The sequence below is a fragment of the Pituophis catenifer genome, unplaced genomic scaffold (genome assembly GCF_029215685.1).
Source record: "Pituophis catenifer annectens isolate HBS135680 unplaced genomic scaffold, rPitCat1.0.hap2 SCAF_2, whole genome shotgun sequence".
Lineage (NCBI taxonomy): Eukaryota > Metazoa > Chordata > Lepidosauria > Squamata > Colubridae > Pituophis > Pituophis catenifer.
The window spans coordinates 138,668,650-138,696,056 of NW_027256882.1; the positions used below are offsets into that span (position 1 = coordinate 138,668,650).

The window sequence follows — 27,407 nt, forward strand, 5'->3', positions numbered from 1 at the left end:
TCTTGCAAATCTGAAAGTATTTCTCCCCTCTTTTACTTCCCAGGAAACTAGGGAGGGTCCTTTTTGCTTCTGTGGGCGGAAATATATCTTTTGTATGATGGTTGTCTTACCTGCAGCTCTTCCTCCTATCTCCTAAGGTCATTCCCATCTCCACTCTTTCTATCTTTGTGTGACTCACTGAATTACACTTTTATCAGACGGGATATTAATGCACTGTTTGTATCTCCTAGGTGATTTGCAAAGTATACTGACTTGCAACATTTGAACTAGATTATATATTTTTATGATATACTGCCCAATATGTGTTAGAACTGATACTATCCTTATTATTAGCAGTAAATACTTCATGTAGCAAGGATACAGCTAAGGCTGTTGACTTAATCTACAGCAGTTTATTTTACAAAAAAAAAAAAAAGCATTACGTGAAATCCTCAGTTGATCTCAACAATTGTGAGAAGTGAAAGCCAGTATCTATGGGTCATCTGTTGGCAGTCATGGCATATGAAAGATAGTGGTTTGGCATATAAACCCCACAGATTCTTCTCTGTCTTGTAAACCAAGATATTTTCCTGAGGGGACACTTTCTATTTCCTTAGCAGGTACCAAGAAGTGGCCCTCCCATCACTGAATCCAAGGACCATTGTCCAAAGAAAAAGCAGCCCCTAGTACGAATGCATGCCATCTGTCCTCGGGAGGACAGTCAGGACAGCTTGATCAGCATATCAGAGGTGTGCATTTCAATCCTCCACCCATCTCACACCTTTGTATCTTCTTTAAGTTCAAGATCTTGGGTAAGGAGGGATGGTGAGATATGGAATAGGCCTGCTCATGAAGTTGACCAAAGGTCTGCTAGGCAAAGCTTTACAAGAAAACCTGGGAATAGCTCTGAATGGGGAAATTTGAGTTCAGTCACACTGGAGGATACTTATGACCTGACTGTCCTTTTATTTCGTAGTCTTGGTCAAGTCATGATCAAATGGACAGTTTCCGATCGTGCAGCCCAATCCCACCTTGTAAACTTTCTCTACAGAGAAGAGCCATGCAAGACAGCTCGCTTTCTTGGAGGTAACTATTTCGGGGTTTTGTGGAGATATCTCATATTTTGTGCTAGACTGAATTTGCAGATGTGACAAAGAACACTTCTAGGTTTTTTCAAGTGCTGGGAGCAAGTGTTTCACACAAAGTGTCTCACACAATGCTGAGAGGTAAAAACTGACTCCTTTAAGGTTTTCATGTTCCATTGGATTCAGTAAAATAAAATCTAGTCTCCAATCATGCAGGTGTTTAGTTCCACTAGAGTTAAATGGACCTGTTCTAATAGAAAGACCTCTTAGGTCCCTTCCAACTCTGTTATTCTATTAAGTGTTATTTATGACAGGTTAAGAACAAGGTGGGTAACCTTGTACTTGTGCATGATGAATACCCTGTGTGGGGCTATGATTTCCAGTTTTGTTTCTGGAGGAGCCATGGTGCAGTGGTGGGTTCTACCTGGATTGGTGAACCGGTAGCGGCAGTAGCGGGAGGCTCCGCCCACCTGCGCTGGATGCTTCTGTGCATGTGCAGAAGCGTGTGTGTGCGCAAGCGTGTGCACGAGCAAATTGGTAGCAATGGGTTTTGCAACCCACTACTGCCGTGGTGGCGCAGTGGTTAGAATGCAGCATTGCAAGCTAACTCTGCCCACAGCTAGGAGTTCAATCCTGACCGGCTCAAGGTTAACTCAGCCTTCCATCCTTCTGAGATCAGTAAAATGAGGACCCAGATTGTTGGGGGCAATATGCTGACTCTGTAAACCTTGCAGAGAGTGCTGTAAAGCACTGTGGAGTAGTATATAAGTCTAAGTGCTATTGCCATTGCTATTTTCCCTCATCTTGGAAGGGTTTAACAAGTTAAAAATATCCTAAAGCTGCATACAGTGATGCTATGTTTCTTAACAGCCCATTTCACTGCAATGTAATGGAAAAGGTTTGTGAGAGGTGGATGCTCCCAAATACTGTTTGGAAGCTGCATGCAACACTTAAAATTTAGGATGCCCATTTTTGGCACAGAGGAAATAAGAGAATGTTGAAAGTAATCATGCAAATTGAATTGCTATTTTTTACAAACAATCTAAATAGTAACAATTCTTTGTCAGTCTGTTGCATTTCTAAAGCTTTTATTTATATAATACAAAATAACACGTAACATAAAATAATATATGTCAAATTATATTTTCAATCAAATAAATAATACAGAGATTTGATTAAGATTTCCCCTGGCTCATATCTGAAATAGCTATGCTGATCTTTTGAACTTTAAAATAAGTCTCAAGAGGCCAAACCGCACCCTTTATCCTTTGAACTAGATCAATGAGGAAAATCTCTTGGTCTTGACATTTCAAAAATTCAGAAAATGCCTAACTTGACTCTGCTGGAGTGTCACCTCCCTCCACCCCACCCCCCACCCCCACACAAAAGAGAAATAAATCTTGACATATTCATTCATTTTTTAAAAAATACAATCCAATCATGTATGGTGTTACATGTTTCATAAACAAATGTCCAATAATTACAAAAATGAAATACAAGTAAAACAAATTCAGACACATATAAAATAATAATAATGAAAAAACAGATTCATCATTTTTCTATAAGTAATTGAGATAGGGTATGGTTGGAAGGAAAGACACAGCTCAAAGGACTTGAATGTCTTTCCCATCATTCTACCTGATTTAGAGGAGTGTCAGTCATTTAGCTATGGTGAATTTCACTTTCAATTAAACATTTTGAAAGACAATGGTTTGCTAAGAACTTGAAAAAGGGGAAAAGAGAGCAAGTGCCCTGGCCCATACTTCTGAAGTATTCGATATAGGTAATCCTCAATTTACGACCATAAATGACTCCCAATTTTCTGTGGCTAAGCAAGACAGTTGTTAAGTGAATTTTGCACCATTTTATGACCTTTCTTGCCACAGTTGTTAAATGAATCACTTCAGTTTTAAGTTAATAACATGGTTGTTAAGTGAACCTGGTTTCCCTATTGACTTTACTGGTCAGAGGGTTGTAAAAAGTTATCACATGACCCTGGGACACTACAACTGTCACAAATACATGCCAGTTGCCAAGCAGCTGAATTTTGATCATGTGACCATGGGGATGCTGTAATGGTGTGAAAAACGTTCATAAGTCACTTTTTTTTAATGCCATTGTAACTTCAAACAGTCATTAAACGAATGGTTGTAAGTTGAGGACTACTTGTACAATAGATTGTCAAATAAGAGCCTTGATAGTACAGTGGTCTACGCACCCTGTTATTAACACAGCTGCCTGCAGTTTACTGCTGGTTCGAATCTCTCCAAGGCTCAAGGTTGACTCAGCCTTCCATCCTTTCTAAGGTAGGTGAAATGAGGACCCAGTTTGTGGGGGCAATAAGCTGACTTTGTATAAATATACAAAAGTGTGAAGGCTATTGCTTAACGCATTGTAAGCCGCCCTGAGTCTCTGGAGAAGGGCGGCATATAAATCAAATTAAAAAAAAAAAAAAGGTTCTGCCCCAGGCCCAGGTAACTCTCAGAATAAAATGTCCATCTAAGGCAGCTCCGAGTCACACCAGGTCTTCATTCTGGAAATAACTTCAGAAAATGCTCTTGACTGGCCTTGCAGCCTCCAAAAGGAATGGGAAAACTCTGGGAGCTTTTATTTTTTCCATTCACAAGTTGTAGTTTCTTTCTCTTTTATGTCTCTTCTTGAAACAGTTCTCAGGAGTTCCTGGACGAGGAATTTTCTGTCACCTCAGCTGAAGAGAAAGGGAGGGATCCCTCTTTTGAATATGACATGGGGAGAGATGGTAAGAGTTTCCCCCAGGGGAAACATTTTCTGTTGTATAGTGGGTGATTGAAGAGACAGAGGCAGATCTTCGGCTTCAACTCTTTATTAGAACAAGCAATAACCCAGCAACTGCTTGTCTGACAGCTTGCCCTTTTATACGGAGCTGTCAGACGTCTTAGCCAATCGGCTTAAACTGTTTTTCCCGCCTAGACGGCGGACCTGAGTGAAGCCTATTTCTTCGGCTTTACTCCTTTATTGAATATTCAACATTTTCCTTGTATTTTCTAGCCTGTGGAAGAGGAAGGAAAACATTCCCTCATTAATGTATTTGTAAACCTGCTTTGTTTTTTTAGTCCAATAATTATTCTAGCAGTGCCATTTGGAAAGATCTATTTGCTAAAGCCCACATAATGTTAAGGCAAATCCATAACATAAATAACAGCAAGGCATTAAATTAGTTTTAAAGATATTGTTGAAATTTAAATTTTGATTAAAGAGGAAAAAAGAAGGGAAGGTACAAATCAGTCTGGTTCTTTCCAGGGCTTTTGGACTTCTGGATACTTAGCCAGGTTGGCCAAAATTTGGGAAATCCTGGAAATCCTATTGCTTCCCTTTTTCTCCTACTATAACCCCCTACAATATGGAAAACTTATTTCCACTTTTGCTCTTGAAAACCATGTTCAATTTTCCTCCCCTTGTTTTTCCTCCTTAAGGAGAAAAAAATTGGGAATTCATATCGTAACAAGGCAGGGAAAATACAATGAGAATGTGTTGAAGATTATTTACTAGCCATAAAGGCAATTTTGCTTGATTTCAGGGAGGCCTGGACTAGAAACCAACCACTGATTGCTTTGGTCTCATGTGTTTGAATGTATCTTTCTTACAGATGGCTCTTCCCTATGGCTCCACGTAGACCCTTGCATCTCTGAGAGGTAAATACAGTCCCCAGCGAAGTGGTTTTATTTTATAATGCTTTATGGTATCCAAAGACAAGGAATATGAAGCGAAATAATTTATAGTTAGATTTTTATAGTATCTGTGTATATGTTTTGTATAATTTTATCCATTTAATATTGTAAATAAAAGGATATTGGTAATATTGGTAATAAAAGGATATAGTTTTATCTTTTTTTAATATTGTAAGCCACCCAGAGCTACTCTATAGTAAGTCAGGTGGTCAATAAATTTAATAAATAAAAATAAATAAATAAATAAATAATGGAAAGAAGGTTTTAGCTGCCAAACTTCCCACTTGGCAATCTAGACAGGAAAGAATCAAGAATCTCAGAGCTTTGATGACTAGAATTGACTGGAAGACACAACACAAAGATCCCAACAAGTATCTTACAGTACTTTCAAATGAGACATCAATATATAGGCAATTCAGAGAGGCAAAAATTGTGTCCCAAGGTTTTTTTCATATAGGAAGCCAGAAGCTTGCTTTTAAAAAAAAAAAAAAAAAGTGAAGGGAGGCAATCTGTATCTGTCACTGTTTTGACAACTATCACACCCATCAGTGTGAGAGGAGTAACTCAAAGACAAACTGTGATTGTTAGCTAAGGAATCTACAGAAGGCAAATATTAGAGAAAGGTATAAAATAAACTTTTATTCAGGCAAAAAAAAATATATGGGCATAATTACTTGTATTTAAGAGTAATTCAGAATTATGGGTCTATATACATATGTACAGGTCAAGGGTGGGTTCTTCTTGCCTTTACTACCGGTTCACAATGGGATCGTGCATGTGCGCTTGCTTCGCTCGCACGTGCGCGCACCAAGCTTTTGCACATGCACAGATTGCCTATGATGACATCCAGGTTGGTGGGAGAGCTTCCCACTGGTTTTATTACTGGTTCTTGCGAACCGGGGGCAACCTACCACTAGTACAGGTAATCCTCAATTTACAACCATTCATTTAGCGACCATTTCAATGCACTGAAAAAAAGTGACTTAGGACCATTTTTCACACTTACAATGGTTATAGCATCCCTGTGGTCACGTGATCAAAATTTAGATACTTGGCAACTGGTATGTGTTTATGATGGTTGCAGTGTCCCAGGGTCATGTGATCACTTTTTGCGACCTTCCAACAAGCAAAGTCAGTCAGTGGGGAAGCCAGATTCACTTAACAACCATGTTACTAACTTAACAACTGCAGTGATTCATTTAACAACTGTGGCCTCACGAAAGAAACAAGAAAGATTGTAAAATGGGACAAAATTCACTTAACAACTGTCTTGCTTAGCAACAGAAATTTTGGACTCAATTTTGGTTGTAAGTTAAGGATCACCTACATATGCTCACAGAAGGTCTCTTTAAGGGGTAAAATGTGAGACCTTAGAAATGACTTTGTATTCTGGTTATTTCCTCTGATCCTTGGAGGCACTATTGGTGCCTCCATTGGTGTCCTTTTATGTTTATTAATGTGTGGCAAAGAGATGGTCTTTTATTTCAAGTCTCCGACATACCCTTTTCCATTGTGGCTATTTTCTGCAAATGAATAAGCCTGGTTTAAATAAAAGCATGCCTGCAGGCCATTGCACTGCTCTCTTGACTGTTGCCTGTTCATCAGTAGTGGGTTTCAATTTTGGCTGCTACTGGTTTGCTTGTGGGCGTGTGCACGCTCGCGCATGCGCACACTGCTTCTGCACATGTGCAGAAGCTTCTGCACATGCACAGATACATCCAGGCGGGTGGACGGAGCCTTCCGCTGACACCACTATTGGTTTGCCCAATCCGGGGCGAACCAGTAGCAACCCACCACTGTTTTTCATGTCCAAGTAGAAATTAGAGGTGTGTTATTTTCTTGGTTTATGTAGAACAACTGCCAAGGCACTGTGACATTACTTAAAACTAGAGTGGGCAGCAAAATCTGGTAGCCACTAGATGGCAGGAAAATATTACACGTTTTATATTTACAGTGGCCAAAGCACCTGCTTAGTTTTCTTCCTCTGCCCCATATTTTTAAAAGCTATTCAAATATTTTTAATAGGAAGACGACATCCTGCAGAATAGAGTGAAGCACTACTTTTAGTTTAAATATTGTCTCTGGCCCTTTCAGCATTCTAAAAAAATAAAAATAAAAAAGACAAATGCTGCAAACAGCCCAACAAAAAAGACAAGAATAAAATAGCAAGAGTAAACTGGAGTGACAGAGCCTACACACAGTAGGGAGTAACCATCTACCGCTTTGTCATAGGTAAACAGATATTTGTAATTGGCCATACATACTATTTTATTATAGGCAACTATTATAGCCATTTCATGGAAATATTCATAACATATTATAAAAATTCAAATATATACATCAATCCTAAAATATTCCCTACCACTGATTTATAATATCTGATGATAGACATTTCAAGCCCATAACGGCTTTCCTTGATCTAAATTTGTTTTAATCTTCACATTGAATAGCCACAGATAAGTGTTTCTGCTCAGGTAAGACCAGCATAGAAGCCAGTCTAAAGTTGGAGAGATGCATTAGTGGGAGGAGCCAGAACCTATATGGACTTTATCCTGTCTGCTTTGTCCTCTTCTTAGTGTACCCATGCGCCGCCGACTTGCACAGCGCTTCCCAAGCCGTATCACAACTATTGCCTTCCAAGCCAATGCTTTGTTGGAGCACATCAGCATCATTGGGGGCAACCAGACTGGCATCTTCATTCATCGAGTCACTCCTGGATCCATTGCTGATGAGATGTCTTTGTCACCAGGCCAGCAGATTGTGCTGGTAAGACATTCCTACATCTTCGTTGTATGTCGTGTTCTACCATCCTGCAAAATCTCTAAAGCAGCAGCCCCCAACCTTTGGGGTACCAGGGACCGGTTCCGTGGAGAGAGGTTTTTCCGTAGGCCAGAGGGGGCGTGGTTTTGTATGCTGCCTGCATCCTGCGAATGGGGCTTTGCTTGTTTGTATGGCCCAGTTTCTGGCATGACAAAGTCCAGTGCTGATTCCCAGACTGGGGGTTGGGGACCCCCTTCTCTAAAGGACAGTGGGCTCTACCAAATAATGCAATGATGGTACTAGAGCAGCATGACCACACCTGAGCTGGGCTTTGCAGTTTGGGAGTATCGTGTCATTAGTGCAGTTTCAACAGTTTAAATTTCAACATGTTTAAGGTGACCAGACGTCCCGCTTTTGGCGGGACAGTCCCGCTTTTGAGCAATTTGTCCCGCGTCCCGCGGCGTTTCAAAAAAGTCCCGATTTTTCTTGAGCCCCAGCTGATGGCTAGAAGAAAAAAAAAACTGTTTAAACTCTTGCCCGGGGCTTCAAAGGGCCGCCCTACAGGCAATCAGTGTAAAGCAGTTTTTTTTTCCCCTAGCTAAGCTTCAGAAACGAAAACGAAACCAGGGTCTTTGGTGCAGCGTGACAAAATGAGGCAGAGAGAGATTTATTTTTATTTTTATTTTTCCTCCCCAAAAAAGGTAGGTGAAAAACTGCAAACAATGGGAAATTTAGGAGGAGAGTTCAAGATTTTAAAACACAAAGGAAAAAAAGCTGTATTTAACTAGGGAATTGTAATAATTGAGATACTATTACTTGTATATTGTGTTGAAAGCAGAAATGGTTAAGTTGTGGTTCGGAGGAATATATGGGAGAAATTATTTGGTTTATTATTATTGGTAAATATAATTAATTGATTTGTAAGAAATTGGATTGCATGGAAATAATTGGAATATTCATGTTCATATTGATTAATATACAAAAAAGATAGTTTTATAACTAATTGATTTATATTAAAATGTTGAATTTGTATTAAACAACTGTATTACATAATTACATAATTAAACAATGTGAGGATGGATATAAAAATAGATGACAATGGGAAGGGGTATAATATAGAATAGAAGGGAAAAATTGAATTTGATTAAGATTAGAGATGAGGATGAAGGGTAATATTGGTTTTTTAAAAAAATAGATGAGGAATAAATATGGCAAAAAGGAAATATAGAAATTGTAAATTTAATTGAAATGACTAAACGCTGTTTAAATTTGTGAACCAGCCAAATATTCTGTTCAAAGAAAATACATTGTATGTTTGTATGTGTGTTTCTAATTATTGCTATTTATTCATATTTGTTCTCTTTTATTCTTTAAAGTTTAACAATTCATTCTTTATCTTAATATCTTTATATTTGCTTGGGGTTGGCTTTCTTCCCTTTCATCTTTTTTATTGTACAGCAATCTTTCTCCTCAAACCTACCACCTCTCTCTTTTCTTTCCTTCTTACTTTCTCTTCCCCCCACCCTCTTTTTCTCCTCCCTACTTCCTCTTTCTTTCTCCTTCTCCTCCTCTCTTCCTCCCTCTCTTACCCTCACTCCTACTCTAATTTCCATTCCTTCATCCCTCTCTATTGCTGTAATCCTTTAATGCATATGGACTACTCAGAGGGCTGAAAAAGTTATTTTTGACTGGTCCTCACACTTTTGACCAGTCCTCGAACTTACGACTGTCCTCACATTTTACATTTTTGCCCTATCTTGTCACCATGTTGAAGAGAAGCAGTTGTGAAATGAGTGACATGGTTGTTAAGAATGCTGCACGGGCATAAATGTGAGGATGGTCATAAGTGTGAGGACCAGTCAAAAGTGCGAGGACCTGTCAGAAATGACTTTTTTCAGCCCTCTGGTTAGTCCTTTTGTGCATATGGACTACTCGGAGGGCTGAAAAAGTTATTTTTGACTGGTCCTCACACTTTTGACCAGTCCTCGAACTTACGACTGTCCTCACATTTTACATTTTTGCCCTATCTTGTCACCTTGTTGAAGAGAAGCAGTTGTGAAATGAGTGACATGGTTGTTAAGAATGCTGCACGGGCATAAATGTGAGGACCAGTCAAAAGTGTGAGGACCAGTCAAAAGTGTGAGGACCTGTCAGAAATGACTTTTCAGCCCTCTGAGTAGTCCCTATACACATAGCCATGGCCACCCGGTCACATGACCAGGTAGCCACGCCCACCCAGTCACATGGCCTCCAAGCCACGCCCACACAATAAGCCACGCCCACAATGGTGTCCTTCTTACCAATGTTAAAATCTGTTCACCTTACCCTATAGACATAGCCATGGCCACCCGGTCACATGACCAGCTAGCCACGCCCACCCAGTCACATGACCAGCTAGCCACGCCCACAAAATAAGCCACGCCCACAATGTCCCTCTTTACCAATGTTAAAATCTGGTCACCTTAAACATGTTGCTACCTTGTGCTTTAAGGAATAGTCTGATCTCCCATTGGAGGGGATTTTTTTCACCCCACATCACATCTTGCTGACTTCCCTTATAGATTCTATCAAAGTTAAGATAAGGGGTTCAAATCAGGGTGGATTTGATTTAAATCAAGCCCATTTAAATCACAATTTAAATCACTAGTAAAAAGGCTTGATTTAAATGGACTCAATTTAAATCATAATTTTTAAAGAGCAACTGTCATCTCTGTCCTGCAGCAGCTCCTCCTCTGACCTGCTATTGACTCACCGACAGTCCCAATATTGCAGAATATACAGCCTCATGCTATGTACTAAGCTCCACTTCATGCTGAATAAACGAAATTATTAATGTATCTTAAATAGAAAACTATCTTTAGATAGATGTTTACGCCGAAAGCATTTTATTAAAACAAATTTGATAAAACATTTTAAAAATCCGATTTAATTTTTTAAAAAATCCGATGTTTTTGATTTTTTTTTAAAAAAATCATCGATTCTTATCCACCTTGGTTCAAATGCAGAATGCTAATAAGACAACATTACAGGTTACAGGGGTTTACAATAATGTAAGTTTGCCACTATAGTCACCGATAATAAACTTTTGAAGGTTTTTAAAGGTTTGGTTATTTTTGCAATCTCCTTGTGTTTGTGCTGCTTCCCTTCAAATTACCTCTAGGATTTTCCCCAAACAATGGATAAACGTTCATTAAAAAAAATAGTGCAGTATACATCATGAAACATGGAATTAGAAGAGGTTGCATGGTAATTATTTTATTTTCCGGTTGAGAAAAAAGGGAAAGGATTTGTTTAAGCTGTTGACTTAATGGAATCGAAGGAGGCAAGGACAAGGCATCCAATAATGGGGCAATTTGAAAGGGCAGCTAACAAACACTGATTGTGGCAGTTCTCTGTGCTCTGTTCTGAGTCAGACAGGGACAGTGCTCACAGTGTTTGGTTGGCTGAAAAGATGTGCAAATCGCCCTAATAGCCAGGAACAATCTCAAGTGTGTTTTAACTAGATCGAGAAGTGTAGGGAAACAGAAAAGCTGCTCATCTGGGGTGGGGGTAGGGGAACTCCACAGTGTGTGTATTTGTGTAAAGATGACATATTTCTCTCTGGAGAACATTTCTCATTCTAACGCCATCTCTGTCCCTATCCCGTTTAAAGGAAATGCTCAAGATTTTATATCGGCTGACATGCCATCAGTCCCTGAGAAAGAAAACAAAATAGAAAAAGTCAAGCATTCTAAGTGGTGCTGAAGGTACTTCCAGCAAGCCTGCAGCATTAGCACCTAGAATGATCATGGTTGCTATAAAAATTCCCTAGTAGTTCTCCAGCGATTCATTAGCAGTTTTAGGGCTGGGAAAATATGATCTCTGTACTGGAAAGTCTTGTCAGTCTTTTCCATTTCTGGATATCTTTCAGCTGCGTAGACTTTAGTTCCCTGAATTCCCCTGCCAATCTGGCCATTTCTGAAACAAGATAACTTTGCTAGCATTCATTGAACTAGAATCACAGCGTCTGAAAAGCTCAGAATTTACTCAGCCAGTCTGAGCAGTGATAGTGAAATGTTCAGGGTGGCACAACACCCGGAATACTTCAGGGTAATTTTTTTTACAACTAGCTTGGAACAAATTAATTTATTTGAAAATAAAGTAAGCCAGAATAAGCCAGTTTATTACAGAAGCTTATTGCTTAACTGCTTTTGCATAGTTTTATCTACCATGTGAGTGGTTCAACAAGCCAGGGTATCACCTCCCATAGTTTGTTTAGTTTTTATATCTCAATGTACTCAAATAGGAATAGAGCTGGAAGGGACCTTGGAGGTCTTCTAGTCCAGCCCCCTGCTCAAGCAGGAGAGCCTATACCATTTCTGACAGGTGACTGTCCAGTCTCTTCTTAAAAACCTCCAGTGATGAAGTACCCACAACTTCTGAAGGCAAGCTGTTCCACTGGTTAATATCTGAAATGTAACGGTTGACTGTTGCTTTCCTATTAAGTCAAGGAGCACAAAGGCCACAAATCCCAGTTCAGATATCATACTAAGCAAACCATAGGCAAAAATCCATAGTTTTGCTTTGCTATTTTTGCTTATATGAGGATCAAATGGGAATGATTGGGCAGAATGTACTAGAATGTGCTAGAAGAGAGCCAATTTGGTGCAGTGGTGAAGGTGCTGCCCTGGAAACCAGGAAACTGAATTCTAGGCCTCCCTTAGGCAGAAAAGCTGGCTGAGTGGCTTTGTGCCAGTTACTCTCTCTTAGCCCAACTCACCTCACAGGGTTGTTGTTTAGGGGAAAATAAAAGGCAGAAAGATTAGCTGTAGTAGCTTTGTACATATAGTATCAACCTTGTTAATTCTCAAGAGTCTTTTTTTTGCTATGTATTCAAAATGACTATGATTATATGTGTGTGTGTGTGTGTGTGTGTGTGTGTGTGTGTTTGTATGTATATATACAGCATATGTATTTGTGTAGGTGTGTGGGTGTGTATTTATATTTAATTAATATAATCGCTCACAAATTATGAAGGATTTAGATTTATTCATACATCCAAACTGATCTAATTTCAAGGCAGTAGTTGAACAATTATCAGAATAAGATTTTACTGAATAGTGAATCATGTCCCATAATTTTGTATCCCATGTCTCACTATATGTCCCATAAAATGACTGAAACTCTTCTCTAAGCTATATAGTTCAGCTGCCAGTTCCATTATAAACCCCCCTTCACTGTCAAGCGGTTACTATTTCTGTAAAAGTATCATTAATATGGGAAAGTTCTTTCCGGTCTCTGAGCTGAGCTAGATTGCAACTCTTTGATTTCTTCAAACTGTGTCTCTTTGATCAACATTTCAAGTTCTTTGGATGTATAGGTGGATTATGGAGTCATGGAACCAGGTTTCAAAGCTGTCCTAGAAGATGCAACTCTTGAGGAGGCTCTTTGGGTCCTGGAAAAAGTGAATGGATTTTGTTGCTTGTCTGTGAAGCACAACATGGAAGGTAAGGATATTTGCTTGCCTTGGAGATGGGCTACCATCTGTCTCTCTAAAGGTTGCTATGACTTCCATTAGACCTCATGATAAGCCATACAGTTAATAGAAATTGGGCTTTGTTGACAAGTCATATCATCTATCCCTGGTGTACATGATAGCTTCAAAGTGTAAAAGTCATAATTTATGATCCAAGAATGCTGGTGATCAGGTATTTCTCCCTCTTAGTGGGATCCTACAATGAAGTAAGGCGAATAGTAGATTTGTGAGTACCCCTAAGAGTTGCATACTGGAAAACAAGAAGAAACTTTTCTGTACTATACCACTCAAGTTAATGTAAAAGATGTAATCATAATTGAGATGGGGGAGTGGATTGTGTTCCATTGTAATTAGTATGAAGGAGGATCAACTTGGTGTTTCCATGCAGGAATACCTTCCCAGCATTTATGTTTTTCCAAATCCTAAGAAAATCAGTTGAGGAATCAAGAAAATGAGAGATAGTATTACCCAGGATAAGCACTGACAATGCTAGCCAGAAGGTGCCCTCTTCCATTCTGGTTGTGGCTTTTGGAAAGTGGGGTAGCTTTCTGATCGGTCTTAATAAACAAAGTTGTGAGAAACCTTTTGCTTGGGGCTTCCAGCATCCAAGTTGGTACAACAGATGCCATTGACAGATCCCGTGTATGCAGGGAGTAACCAGAGCCAATTTAAGAGGTCCTCAGCTTTGGTAACAATTCAATGGCTTTGAGTGTGCACAGTGCCTTTTGGTTACATATTATGAAAAAAACCCAGAATAATGTGATTTTGGAAATTCCTGAACATTCCTGGGATTTCCAGTTCCCCATCCCTGAATCCTAAATGTGAATTCTAAATTGTACATAGAGTGATTGCGCATCAAATAGTATTCCCCTGATTTTGGTATCTCACTGGACATGAATATGAAATGCAAAGGATCTGTTTGGGAAGTAATTGTGCTCTCACATATTTATCCTCAGCCCCACCTGACTCGGGCTTTTGCTGTACTTTGATTCACAGTTTCCAACAAACTTCATCTTACTAGGTTACAAGAAACTATTGACTGACCTGAACTCCAAGCTGGTGACATCTGGTGACTCCTTCTATATCCGATCCAACCTATGCCTTGAGAAACAAGATCCTGGGGAACTTTTGGTTGGATGCCATAACATTCTGCATGTCACGGACACTGTATATCAAGGCCAAAATCAATGGAGTGCTTGCCAGGTGAATCCTTATACCATGAAAGACATGGATGCTGGTACCATCCCCAACTACTTCCAGTGAGTATGATCATCTCAATAGGTCCAAAGGGAGGACAATCTTGTCTATCTAATACAGAGGTGCACATCTGCTTTCTTCTGCCTTATACATTTCTGTCCCCATTTCTTTGATATAGGGCACAACAGCAACTCATTGCCCTCATTCAAGAATTGGCCCAAAAGAACATGGTCTCCCAGAAGGTAATGAGACAATCTTTCACTCTGCTTTAGGAAATTAAATTTGCAAGTTGATTCAGACTGCAAACTAAATTACAAAAATGCATCTCTACTAAGCTGGATCAAGATGGGCATAAGGAAGAGGAACTCCATACTGCATTACATCACTGATCTCCCTCCACACAAACAACCTAGGAAATAGATGGGAATAGCAATTTTAGAATTATCAAAAAATCCAAAAGAATTCTTTGAATCATGGCACTCCAACCAAGGGGTAATCAACAGATGTAGACTTAACCCTATAAAAGAAATGCAATTAAAGACTTCAATCACATACAAAATAATTGGCATCCATAGAACTCAGTACTATACAGTACTATACTATGTCTCTACAGTAACTGACATAGTAGAAAGTTGTATACTGCATAACCTCACATCCCCCACATCTCCTGCACTGGTGATATCACAGAAGTAATCCAACATTGCAGGCCAGAGAACTCTAACAATACAATAGGCCAACCCAGAGCACCAGATACTGTATACTGCACTAACATAGGACTTGTTTTCCTACTAATATGTGGGAGACATCTGGGTGAGAATTACTTGAGTCAAAGGCTTGGCATGAAAGTCCTTTGGGGACATTGTTCTAAAGCAACTTCCCCAAGGTGGTGATCCCAAGCTTAGCTCCTATAATTGCCCAGCTAGCTGTTAAGTCCAGACACAAAAAGAGAGGCAGGATGATCATAGTGAAGTAAAACAACCATTTATTGCAGGCAACAGGGAACAACAACAAAATAACTACGAACTGAGGACTGCCTGAGGCTGCAGCTCCTTTTACCGGGGGCTGTCCAGCCTGTCAGCCACTGACGTTTGTTCATTTTCCCGCTGGGGAAAATGAACCAATGAATAAAGGCTGATGTAAGACTCACTCCTACTTGTATATTCAACACTAACTACTGCCATAACTCCTGGGCTAGCTCTATACATTCTGGGTTTAATATAATGCCTTTCCTTTTGACCATAGAATTCCAGTTTTCAACGCAAGTTGGTCCGTATTGTGAGTACAAGTAACAGGATCAATCCACTTTGGTCCACTATGGAATGTAGTTTCTCAGATTCAAACAAGCCGAAAGGTAAGTTCAACTACTGCAATATTGTTTATTGTTGCTGAAAGTTATGATTACAACCTACAAATGTTTGACCATTTTCTAGAAAAAATATCTTTCTGTAGTAACCAGATTACTTATCATAGGCCCACTGCAGCTATTATGTTTCTGGCTTTTTATGTTCCTGACAGTAATTCTAAAGAATCTTTAATTGGGGCAATTTAATAAATGTCTTCAAATATGCTTTCTTAAAACATAGCTAGGAATAAAAAACAAACAGTGGTTTTATTTCTCTGATTGCTTTACTCTTTCCTTTCTAGTGAGTCCCAGGAATTGTGTCAGTCTGATGCCATATACTTTTGTCAGGCATTACAGACCTGGGCAGCCACGTCCAGTACTTGTGGTGCCAGCACTTTTGAGGAAGATCCTGGCTGACAAGCTATGCCTTTCCAGGGAATTCGAAAAATGTCCCTCAGGTATACAAGAATCAGCTGGTTTGGTGGAATTTTGCAGGGAAATATTGTTTTAAGTCCTGGAAACCTCAGCATATGAACTTGAGACAAAGTTAGTGGAAATGTCTAGCTCAGAGGTGTCAAACTTGATTTCATTGAGGGCCACATCAGGATTGTGTTTTACTTCGGGGGGGGGGACATGGCCAGGGTGGGCATGGTCAGTTCAATGTCACTCATGTTGGGAGTGCCTGTGGTGGCCCAAGCACTCTGCCAGCGAAAATGGACTCCCGAGCTGTTTTCGGCTGCAATGGCCTCCTGCAACCCTCTGCCAGCGAAAATTGAGCTCGAGAGGGCCGTATGCGGTCCTCCTGAGCTCCCTTTTCACTGGTAGAGGCACTGCGGGCCAGTCCTTTGCTGTTTCCAGGGTGGCCCCATGGGCCAGATCTAAGCACTCCATGGCCTGGATCCAGCCTGCAGGCATTGAGTTTGACACCCCTGGTCTAGCTGAACTAGAAGACAGCTCATTTGCTCACAGTAAACTTCATGAGTTCATGTCTGTGGAGATTCTCAGCCATCCCTCAGGTCATGCTTGTCTCAAATGTTATTTTTCAAAAGGCCACTGGACTAACATAGTGCAGTTGCTTTTTGAAAAAGCACCTTTGAGTTCATCAATTCCTGTTGAAATGGTTGTCTTGAACATAGAATATTTCTTGGTACTGGATTTTCTCGTTCTCTCATGTATCCAAACATTACTTCTAACAAAACATAAGAAAAAGAGATTTGGTTTGGATTCAGAACTATGCCCTCTCATTTTTTTCCCCCTTCCTGCCCCTGCAGACACTCAGAACACAGAATCCTTCCATGAAAACAAAGATTTGAATGGCAGCTCTTGTATTCCTCGATGGGATCTGGAACAGTTAATGCAAAAGGTACTAGAGGCTGCAAAAACAGATGTTGTACTTGGGTACAGATGCAATTATATCGGGTGAGGGATTAGGATGCATATACCTTTAGCATTAGCACTGCAAATATTGTTCAGTAGTATCCATACATTTATACATCTCACTCTATCTCTAGAATGTGCATGCCTGGATGGATCTGGGCCTGGAGAGTGTGCAAGAACTTCTGGCAATGGACATTTATCCCATCATTATTCTTATCACCATCGGTGAGAAGAATGCCAAGAAAATCAAGTAAGTACTGATATTTTGATGACTTGCATTTCTCTCTGGCCAAATTGGTACCCAATTATTTTTAATCATCAAAGATGCACCTAAAATCATTTCACCTAGCACACAGTTTTGTGTTTATCCACTGTATCTTTATCTTGGCAATTCTTTCTCCTGTGGCCATCATTCTTCAGCCTTTCCTTAGCACCAAGACAAACATACTTTGTGAGTAAGCTCCCAAATTCTGATTCCCATACCTAAATGGCTTGAATTTCAGGAAAGTTCTTCAGCGCCTTGGAGCAACTGAGGACCAACTTTTGGAGAGTGCCCGGAAAGATGAGGCCCAGCTGGAGACAGTGTCCTGCCTTTATCGCACTATTGCTCCCGATGCCTGGGGTGACCTTGATGCTCTCAACAGCTGTGTCCGTGTGGCTGTCGCTGATGAGCAGAAGAAAGTAGTGTGGGTGGAACAAGTTACTCACCGACCTTTTTAAACCAATAGATGGGACTTAAGGCAATTGTCTCACCCGAGCCTAAGAAAAACTGAATGTGCTACTGTTTGTTCTGGCAGGAAATAGAACATATTCCAAGCCTATCAGCTGCATACTTACTATTTAGAGAGTTACCATTTATTTTCTCATGGTCTCCATCCCTCCTCATCCAACCTCTTTCAAACTGACTTTATCTTCCCTCACCATCCCTTTGAATTCCTGGCAATACATCAATCATATGCTGGCTAAACGTACCACAAACTGTTTTATGTGGGATGTATACGCAGAAGTTTGCTATAATGAATTTTTTAAACTCTTGGGTGGAGTTGGTACTCAAATCAGAAATGCATGGAGACTGGACTGAACCATGTGGAGCACACAGTTCCTTATAAGCACGAGCATACAGTATATTGAACGTTGAGCATGAAAATAATGGATGCATTTCATTTTTTTTAAATAACAGAATTCCTCACAGGAGAGAAGACTACCATTGCATTGTTTTTAAAAAGTTATCAAACACGAGACTTCCGGTGGCACCGCAGGCACTGAGGACGCTCTTCTCTTGAGCGCCAGCCCCGCGATCTCGTAAAGCCGCTAGAACAGCACAAATCAGCTGTCTAGTGGCTTGAAAACTTTCTCCCCGGGAAAAGGGGAGGAAGAGAGCAGATGGGTGTAGGTAGAGCTCCCCTAGGAGCCCCAGGAACAATTCTGGGGCTCGAAGGGTGAGAGCTCCCTGGAAGCCCAACAGAGCTCCGGATCCGGGATGTTTTTGCTTTAAGCAGAAGAAGACGCTGCGACCACCCCTGCAAACAACGCTTGAATAAACATCATTCAGAAGCGGGCTGAGCAAACTCAGGAGAGATAAGAACTGCAAGTACTGAACTTTAACTCCAAATGTGTATTACTTCCTTCGGATTTATTAAGGGGAGAAAGTGAAACCAAGATGGCGATTGAGTTTTAATGGGGCGTGAAAGCGAAACTTAAAAAGGAAAATTTTTTTTTTCCCTCAGCGTTGGCAGCCCCTGTGCAAAATTAGAGACTTGTGCTTTTAAAAATAAAGGGGAAAAAAAGGAGAAGATTAAAGAATTATTTAAAGACTGATTTTTGGATTTGGTGGACCTATTGTTCTGGCAGCTGAGTAAATTTAAATTGGAAACTAAAGATGGCTTCAAAACAAATTAAGGCTATTGTCCCTAAAAGTGCTGGCTCTTCGCCAGCTCACACATCCAGATTGCAATCTCTCTCTGTTCCAACGGAAGCAACAACATTAACACTTAAATGTTGCAGGAAGCCCTCAAAACTCTTTAAACTCTTGGGTGGAGTTGGTACTCAAATCAGAAATGCATGGAGACTGGACTGAACCATGTGGAGCACACAGCTTTGCTGTCTCAGGAATTCTGGGAGTTGAAGTCCACAGGTTGTAAAAGAGCTACATTTGCCCATTTCTGACTTAGGCTAACAGGGCTTTGTAAGTATAACATGGAGATGGGGGAAGAAGCCAGATATTGTCTATGGGCTGCCTACCCTTGTTTTAATAAAGGAATAAAACCACTCACAAACAAAAAAACTAGTTAAAAACAATATTTCATTTCTTTATTGTATAAAAGTGGGCTTTAGCCGTATTATGCATATTCTGGAGAACTAGCTTTAAATTGGAGCAACTGCTTCGCAGATCTATGCCATCCCAGCAGGCAAACCAAAAGCTGTTTCTAGTCATCTCAGTATTCCGTGGTAGAATAATGATGAAATGTGGAGGCTACAAAATCTAAAGATAAATATTCATTTCTACTCTTTCAACTGGTTTTAAACTTGGCCAGTTTCTATCCCTGCCCTATGTGTAACAACTGATATGGGACCAGCCCATCTACATTTTTGTGATACCACAATTTGGGTGAGGACACTTATAGAAGTGATCAACTCACCTCTTCAACCAGACATCTCCAGTTATTTTAATCTGGACTACAACTTTCCATCATTTTCGCAGTGTGTGGCCATTATCCATTCTTATAGGGAAACATGGCAAGTGTGGTCATCCATCTGGAAGATGCTTGTGGCATTCTTATGGCAGCAAATGTTTAAAAAATATGGCATAACTTCATTCTTGCATGGCAAACACCTCCTTGCGTTTTACTCAAATTCTTCCCTCAAGTGCAACTTCATCATAGTATTTACTTCTGTAAACTGCAATCATTGCATCAGCATCCGCTGGACTTGCACATCTTTTCCTGCTGCAGACGGCTGAGTAACAGCAACCAAAACAGGAAGGCAAAAAGAAAATCACAGCTCATTATGGAGCGGCCAACACCTGGGGACAGGCTTATCCTCCAAGACACCATCAGGAGCACATACCCAGGGGTCACTGGTCTCCCACTGCCACTTCAACAGCATCCGCTGCAGCTCTTCAAGAGCTTGTGCATAGCGGGGATCAGAAGCCACATTGTGGCTTTCGGTAGGATCGGTGCTGTGATCGTACAATTCCCAGCGATCCCGATAATAGTAGCTACGCAAAGTCTTATTCCAATGAGTTGGTTGCCCTGCCTGAGTTCTGTTCAGCAGGTCCTGGAACGTAGGTGAAACGTAGAAATCTTGATCAATGGGAAAGGAGGTTCGGTTCTGTAGATTGTGAATGAAATGCAGGGAGCCATGCTGCACAGCTCGCATGGGATAGTGCATGGTCACCTCATGCAGGCTCTGACTGGCAAACACAGTTCTCCATTTTGGCTCCAGTGATAATGCTGGCAGCAGAGACTTCCCAGTGAGCTGCACTATCCGCTTCCCAAACAGACTGTACCTGGGATATGGCACAGAAAACCAGTCCAGAATGGTGGGAGTGATATCTGCAGAGAGAGAAGGGAAAGCTGAAGCAGAAAACTTGCATCTGAGCCATGGTGGCACAATGGTTAGAATGCAGTACTGCGGGCTACTTCTGCTGACTGCCAGCTGCCTGCAATTTGGCAGATTGAATCTCACCAGGCTCAAGGTTGACTCAGCCTTCCATCCTTCCGAGGTGGGTAAATTGAGGACCCAGATTGTTGGGGGCAATAGGCTGACTCTAAACTGCTCAGAAATGACTGTAAAAGCACTGTGAAGCGGTATATAAGTCTAAGTGCTATTGCTATCTGATGCAGAGGGAAGAGACAGGAAGGAACCTTTGGCTGCAGGTGTTACCTAGTATGGAACAATATTTCTAAGTCCTATAAAAAAAACCAGCTGTTTCTTTCTAAGGTTACACCAGTTTCTAGGTTACACCAGTTAGCTCCAGTTCTATACCTTCTACATGCATCTGCTCAATAGAATTTAGGTTCGATAAAAATGGTAAGGTAGGAACCAACAGGTCAAACATCATATATATTCAGGGGTAAATCTCTACTCGGGGATAAATTCAACGCAACAGCAGAAGCTGACTTCTCTGATACAATGACTAAACGAGTTGCTTTAATACAGACATGAAAGAAATCATAACTAAGCAGCCCACAGAAATTTCTCTCTCTCAACCTAAATCTTAAGCCACTTTTTTCTCCCTTTTTAAGTCAGGAAACTTTTGGCTGTTCCTTGCTGATTCAGGAGATTGAGAAGCGCTTGCCTAAGGTTTACACAACAGTTCTGTCTGGTCTCAGCATTATGGTTCCCTCCTTCAGCCCTTACACTATACTGGTTTTCCATTCTTCCACTTTGTTTCCCTTTTTTGCTGTTTAAATGAGGGAACAAGAAAAGAGAAATGTGACCTAGGCTGCCTTCTGCCATCCCCATGTGCATCCAATCACTTAGTAGGTGGGTTCCCACTTTTGCCATGACTTATTTAACCACAGTTTGTTGAATAAACCCTATATGGAAAGCCAGCATATAAGACATTTAAGGCATTTGTTTACTCCAATCCTTTAAATAAGTATTAAATAAGAATAAGTTCTGTATAACAGAACTGTTTGGAAGGGTTGGTAAAGCATATATATTTCTGAAAATATACTAGGGAAAGAGCTGAGAAGGACATCCACATAGACGAAACTGGCAGACACGTCAGTTGCAACCATAATTAACCCCCCACACTCCAAAGAGGAAAATCTTCAGAAAAGGCTAATAGCAATAGCAATAGCACTTTGCTATTAGCCTTTAGACCTATATACTGTTTCACAGTGCTTTACAGCCCTCTCTAAGCAGTTTACAGAGTGAGCATATTCTCCCCAACAATCTGGGTCCTCATTTTACCGACCTTGGAAGGATGGAAGGCTAAATCAACCTTAAGTTAAGCCTGGTGAGATTTGATCTGCCAAACTGCTGGCAGCCGGTGATCAGCAGAAGTAGCCTGCAGTACTGTACTCTAACCACTGCGCCACCGTGGTCAATATGCAAAGTGCAAAGTGCAATAATGCAAAGTGGAAAGTGTGTTATGGTTTGCTTTAGCACATCCCAGCCTCCTCCATGGGACAAATCCACCAGTTCATCTCTCAGCTGCTCTTACCCAACAGGCTGATGTAGGCACTGCTGACTTGGCCCCAACGTGAAGGATGCTCAGGAGAGGAGATTAGGAGGGGCTCAGCTGTGCCCGGCCAGTATAGGTTGGTTCTGCCACTGGGAAAGGGGATGCCATTGTCTGAAGTATAGATCACAAGAGTGCTGTTGTGGAAGCCTGCATGGTGGAGCTCCTCTAGGACAAGACCAAGGCCTACAGAAATAGTATACAATAAATATGTATATAGAGAGAGAGCCCTTACCCAGAACTAGCCTTGACCCACATGAAGGCTCAAAGGAACACTCCTTTCTATCCTCCTCCTTGTTGAGACATAGCATGTGCATTGCACAAATCTCAGGAAGTAGTACAGGTTCTTTCTCCAGGTACTACACAGCAGGCATTAAAAGATTGTTAAGTGTTAATCAATCATCTCACTCCCATTAAGTTCCACTCAGTTAACGTAATTATGCATATTTTGCTAAGGATGGATGGATTATTGTTGCTTTGCTTCCTTATCATTAAAACATATTGCCATAAGACCAGTTCAGTATAGTGATTGAAGGTGAGGGCCTGGAAACTGGGAGATTATTGAGTCTTAGGCCTCTCTCTGGCATGAAAGCTGGCCGGGTGACTTTTGGCTGGTCGTTCTCTCTCAGTCCAACTTACCTCATGGGCTTGTTGTTGTGGAGAACATAGGAAATGGTATCTTGTATAAAAGATACCTTGTATAAAAGATGCAAATAAAAGCTACTAGATAGTAGTAGCAAGGCTACTATGTGTAAGAGATAGAAAGAGTATTTAGAAACACCTCTTAAGAGCCCACACAATGAAATGCATAGGGTTCTAAAAACTAGAGATGTATTCTTTTCTTTTCTAATAAACAGAAGATGATTACCGTCTGCTCTCTCAAAACTACAGTAATATTTATGCCTTTATGGTCATAAAGCAAAATCAGACTGACTCTCAAGTATACAAAAATGCACTATCATTAATTAATCATTAATTAAAGGTCGTGTTCCTTTTCAGAAGTACCAAGCCTTTTGTCCCACTCCTGTTGGCAGAACTACCTGGTTCTGTAATCAACTACCTTGATCCATGCGCCCGACAGTTGTATATTGAGCTGCCAAATCCTCACGAGCAGCTGGGGTGTCTTGTACAAAATAAGGGACCTGAAGGCCAAAAGGAGATACAGCTGAAGCTAGCAGCTACCCTAGGAAAGACCTCTAGGTAACAAAGTTGAATTATTATGACAAGCACTGGAGGAGCTATTGCCACTTGCAGGTACTGCTGGAACCCAGGTGGAGAAGAAAATCCTAGACCTCACCTGCACTTGATCTGGATGGTAGAACTCAGGTTTCCAATCTGGGATCCAGCCCATTCCAGGCTCCCCATTGCCAAATTTCTCACAGAAGACTCCATACTGCGGCTGGGAATGACCACAGCGATGGGGATCATGGAAAGCCACATAAAGGAAAAAAGGCCTATAGATTGGGGGAAAAAAGGGCAAAAACACTGTTAAGGGCTCTTGATAATGCTGCAGCAGTGCTTCTTCTCCACTATTTAAAGCAATACTTTGGGTGCCTCTAGCTTTGCTACGTTCCATTTTCACCTTCTCCATAAACCCCCGAGTTTGGCTTCTTTTTCATTTTGATCCTCTATCTTGGTACACAGAACCATTTTATCTCCCCAAACAATCTCTTGGGATCTCTGCTGGGTCTGCCAAATATGAGTGAAAGATGGGTCCGAAGGGCCCGGTCCTGGATACTCCACAGAGACTTAAGGAAGGGATGCACCTGGGTCATTCCAGTACCAGATCTTACTTTTCATCCACACTCTGGAGGAATTTCCGAACAAGCAATTTGATTCGGGTGATGTTTCTGCCCACTTGCAGGACAGAACTGTTTTCCTCAGTGTAGGCAAAGTCAAATGGATACACAGCCTCTGGCCCAACGTGCTTCTTGCCAATGATTCCTGAAAGAGACAAGGAGCCAGAGTAACTCAAAAAAAGGATATTAATATTAGCCTGTAAATTAGGATAGTGCCCACATTAGATGTACAAAATAGACCAATGATGAAAACCAAATTATTTTACTACCGGTTCTGTGGGCATGGCATGGTGTGGCTTGGTGGGCGTGGCAGGGGAAAGATACTGCAAAATCTCCATTCCCACCCCACTCCAGGGGAAGGATACTGCAAAATATACGACAAATATATCTAACACTCCTTCCTCCTCCTATTTTCCCTACAACAACAACAACCCTGTGAGGTGGGTTGGGCAGAGACAGAATGACTGGCCCAAGGTCACTCAGTTGATTTTCATAGCTAAGGTGGCCATGAAATTTGAACTCATTGTCTCCTAGTTTCTAGCCTGGTGCCTTAACTACTAGACCAAACTGGCTCTCAGAAATATTTTTTCTCTGTTGGAGTGGGACTAAATGAGGCAAAGGCATATCTGAGGGAGACAATCCACAAGACAACCCTTTTCTAATGACCTTATCAGCACTGACCCCTCCAAAAAATGGCAATAAAGCATTAGATAAGAGTAATGTAAGTTCTGTTGATTTTAATTGAGCAGTTAAATCAAGTGTCTATTCTGCTTTCAACAGCAACAACCAACTGTCTCAGAATTAACATATGCAAATAACATTTATCATTGCTAACATTTTCTTACTGGGCTGCAAAGGAGAGAGAGACACCAAAAGTCTTTCTTAAACTTGCAGGTTCTTCTCATCCAAACCCCAAACAGAAAGAGTTCCAGCTGATCTGAGGAAGTGAAAGGAGGAATTCTGCTCTCCTCTGCTTACCTGTCCGTATCCCAGCCTGGTTAAGCAACAAGGGGAGGCTCTGGACACTATCAAAGGAGTTAAAGTGGTGCACATCTTGATGCAATCCGTACATCCCATTTTGGTGCTATATGGTTGGACAGAAATCATTTGCAATAATGTGGGATCCACAATTTGGTGGCAATCATAATTTTCAAAGAAAAGGACAGAACCATGCCATGGCATGCCCCCTGCTCCCAGGGTGTGGGGTGTGTTACCTGAGGCAGGCCCGTCAAGAGGCTGGCCCGGCTGGGGGAGCAGCTGCTGACAGAAGTGAAGGCATTCTGGAAGATCAAGCTCCGCTGGGCCAAAGCATCCAGGTTTGGGGTCTTTATGACTGTGTTGTTATACACGCCACTCTCAAAACCACCATCGTCCGCTGCCACGGAAAGGAAGAGCACAAGTCAAGGGGTGAGATCTGTATTCTATTCCTGTTCCCTATGAACATTTGCTACAATCTTCTGGGACCCACAAATCTTCTGGGACCCACAAATCTATTGTATTTGTGGGTGGAAAATATCTGGAGGTTGCTGGAGCGTGTAAAACTGCTCTCCTAGCTGGGGCAGGGTTTAGTTTTTTAATACAGACTTAAAGAGGTTTCAGCCTCTGAAATTCTAAAGTGTTATGCTCCAAGACAGACTCAAGTCATTTATCCAATAAATGCTATTTTAAACAGAGCTTTTTTGTCCACCGTTAATATTAACATCTGATGTTTAAAAAGCTTTGCCCATCATGGATATGATTGATGCAATATCTTTGTGATTCCAGTGTGGACACATAAATTTGAGGGGTAACTGGCAACCACTGATTGAAAACCTTAATCCTAATCCATGGGGGGGAGCGTAAATCTGTGAAAATAGAATATAACGTGTGCAAAACTCAGCGAGCAGTGAGCAAAAAAGGAACAAGAGCCCTATATTGCATTTCAACCCAGGAAGCCTGCAATCACAGCTGAAAAGGGAGAATTTTGGATTCTGAGCCATGCTATGGTTCTGCAAACAGAGGTTCCACTAATTTAGCTAAATGCACACAACACAAAATTATACTACAAAATTATGTGGAAATACACCAGACATCTCACAGTCCTGTTAATTCTGTCACACCTTATCAAAAGTGGCCTAAGTCGGGCTCTATGTATTTCAACAATATTTGGTTCTTCATTCTTTCACAAGCAATAAGCTGAGACCTGGCACCATAACCAAATTACTCAATGCCCATTATTACGTCATTTAGGGTGCATATGTAAGTTTTTCTTATTTGTGGCAGAATTATTGGCAGACTTCCCACCACAGCTCAAAAAGTCTGCACCTGTTGAATGTTTGCCTATCCTACAGAAATTTACCAACCACGCGGAGCTCAGTCTGCGGAATATGTGGGAAACAGAGTTTCTGCCAACCCAAACCAAGAGGGGTGTGACTGTGACCCAGAAGACTTGTTATTACTTGTCTGAAGTGGTGTAGGGTTTCCTGCCTAAGCAGGGGGTTGGACTAGAAGACCTCCAAGATCCCTTCCAACTCTGTTATTATATTATATTATATTATATTATATTACTCTCCTGTAGAACACAGAGGGGAACACTGGCTGTCCCATCTTCTAAAAAGAGAAGATTCAGTTGAGGTTTTTTTTTTAATTTGATTTATATGCCGCCCTTCTCCAGAGACTCAGGGCGGCTTACAATGCGCTAAGCAATAGCCTTCATCCTTTTGTATATTTTATACAAAGTCATCTTATTGCCCCCACAACTGGGTCCTCAATTTACCTACCTTAGAAAGGATGGAAGGCTGAGTCAACCTTGAGCCTGGTGAGATTCGAACCTGCAGTAATTGCAGGCAGCTGGTGTTAATAACAGGGTGCTTTAGACCACTGTACTACCAAGGCTCTTGTTTATCTCATCAACACAATTTTATCTCATCAACACAATCACGAAGCTGTCACAGCAATAATACTAGAACGTTTTATCCATGCCTCTTTCCCTTCTCCTTTTTCGACTTCCCTATAGCTCTGGACTTTCCCGATTGCCTGCCATCCAAATATTTCCCCAAGCCCGATTTTTAACTTGCTTCAGAACCACCCGAAGTTTGCTTAGGTGATCCCACCTCCTTAAAGCAGCTCCTAACGAAAGCCAAAAGTGGGCAAAACATATCGCGCCAGGGATCCCAACGCAGAAGGGTCTAAAGTGCTCCCCTAGGATTGCTTTGCTCACCCACAATCAGCAGGACGTTGCGGGACCTGTTGGTGGGGTCCCCCTTTCTAGCGTTACAGAGCCCCAGAAGGAGGAGCGCCACCATGCACTTCTGTACGGGCGACTGCATGGCAAACTCGCCTCGCCCGGGCCTGCGCCCGGCAGACGGTCCCCGAACCGAGCAATCCTCGCATTCACCGCAGCTGGAAACTAGGAAGGAGCTAATCACTGCCCGGCTCCGCCTCCGCTTCCACGTAAAGCCCGGATCACGTGAGGC

At 41.3% G+C, this 27,407-nt stretch overlaps 2 protein-coding genes across 2 annotated transcripts in view; one reads left to right on the forward strand and one right to left on the reverse strand.

Moving 5' to 3' along the window:
* The window catches only part of CARD14 (caspase recruitment domain family member 14), a 28,750-nt gene extending 11,044 nt beyond the window's left edge, over positions 1 to 17,706 (forward strand). Inside the window, exons 9-21 of the mRNA XM_070934703.1 lie at positions 597 to 791; positions 956 to 1,065; positions 3,731 to 3,822; positions 4,690 to 4,735; positions 7,348 to 7,537; positions 12,891 to 13,017; positions 14,068 to 14,305; positions 14,422 to 14,485; positions 15,486 to 15,594; positions 15,888 to 16,043; positions 16,857 to 16,948; positions 17,097 to 17,212; positions 17,466 to 17,706. Of these exons, the coding sequence (XP_070790804.1) occupies positions 597 to 791; positions 956 to 1,065; positions 3,731 to 3,822; positions 4,690 to 4,735; positions 7,348 to 7,537; positions 12,891 to 13,017; positions 14,068 to 14,305; positions 14,422 to 14,485; positions 15,486 to 15,594; positions 15,888 to 16,043; positions 16,857 to 16,948; positions 17,097 to 17,212; positions 17,466 to 17,682 (1,752 nt within the window). The 3' untranslated portion in view covers positions 17,683 to 17,706. The remainder of the gene's footprint in view (positions 1 to 596; positions 792 to 955; positions 1,066 to 3,730; positions 3,823 to 4,689; positions 4,736 to 7,347; positions 7,538 to 12,890; positions 13,018 to 14,067; positions 14,306 to 14,421; positions 14,486 to 15,485; positions 15,595 to 15,887; positions 16,044 to 16,856; positions 16,949 to 17,096; positions 17,213 to 17,465) is intronic.
* Positions 17,707 to 19,255: 1,549 nt separating this feature from the next.
* Positions 19,256 to 27,260, reverse strand: SGSH (N-sulfoglucosamine sulfohydrolase). The gene is made up of 8 exons (XM_070934704.1): positions 27,152 to 27,260; positions 25,167 to 25,327; positions 24,931 to 25,036; positions 23,947 to 24,097; positions 23,451 to 23,607; positions 23,214 to 23,295; positions 22,136 to 22,339; positions 19,256 to 20,516 (listed from the first exon to the last, which is right to left on the reverse strand). The coding sequence occupies exons 1-8, from the start codon at positions 27,258 to 27,260 to the stop codon at positions 19,957 to 19,959; spliced, it is 1,530 nt and encodes a 509-aa protein (XP_070790805.1). The 3' UTR covers positions 19,256 to 19,956.
* Positions 27,261 to 27,407: the final 147 nt, after the last annotated feature.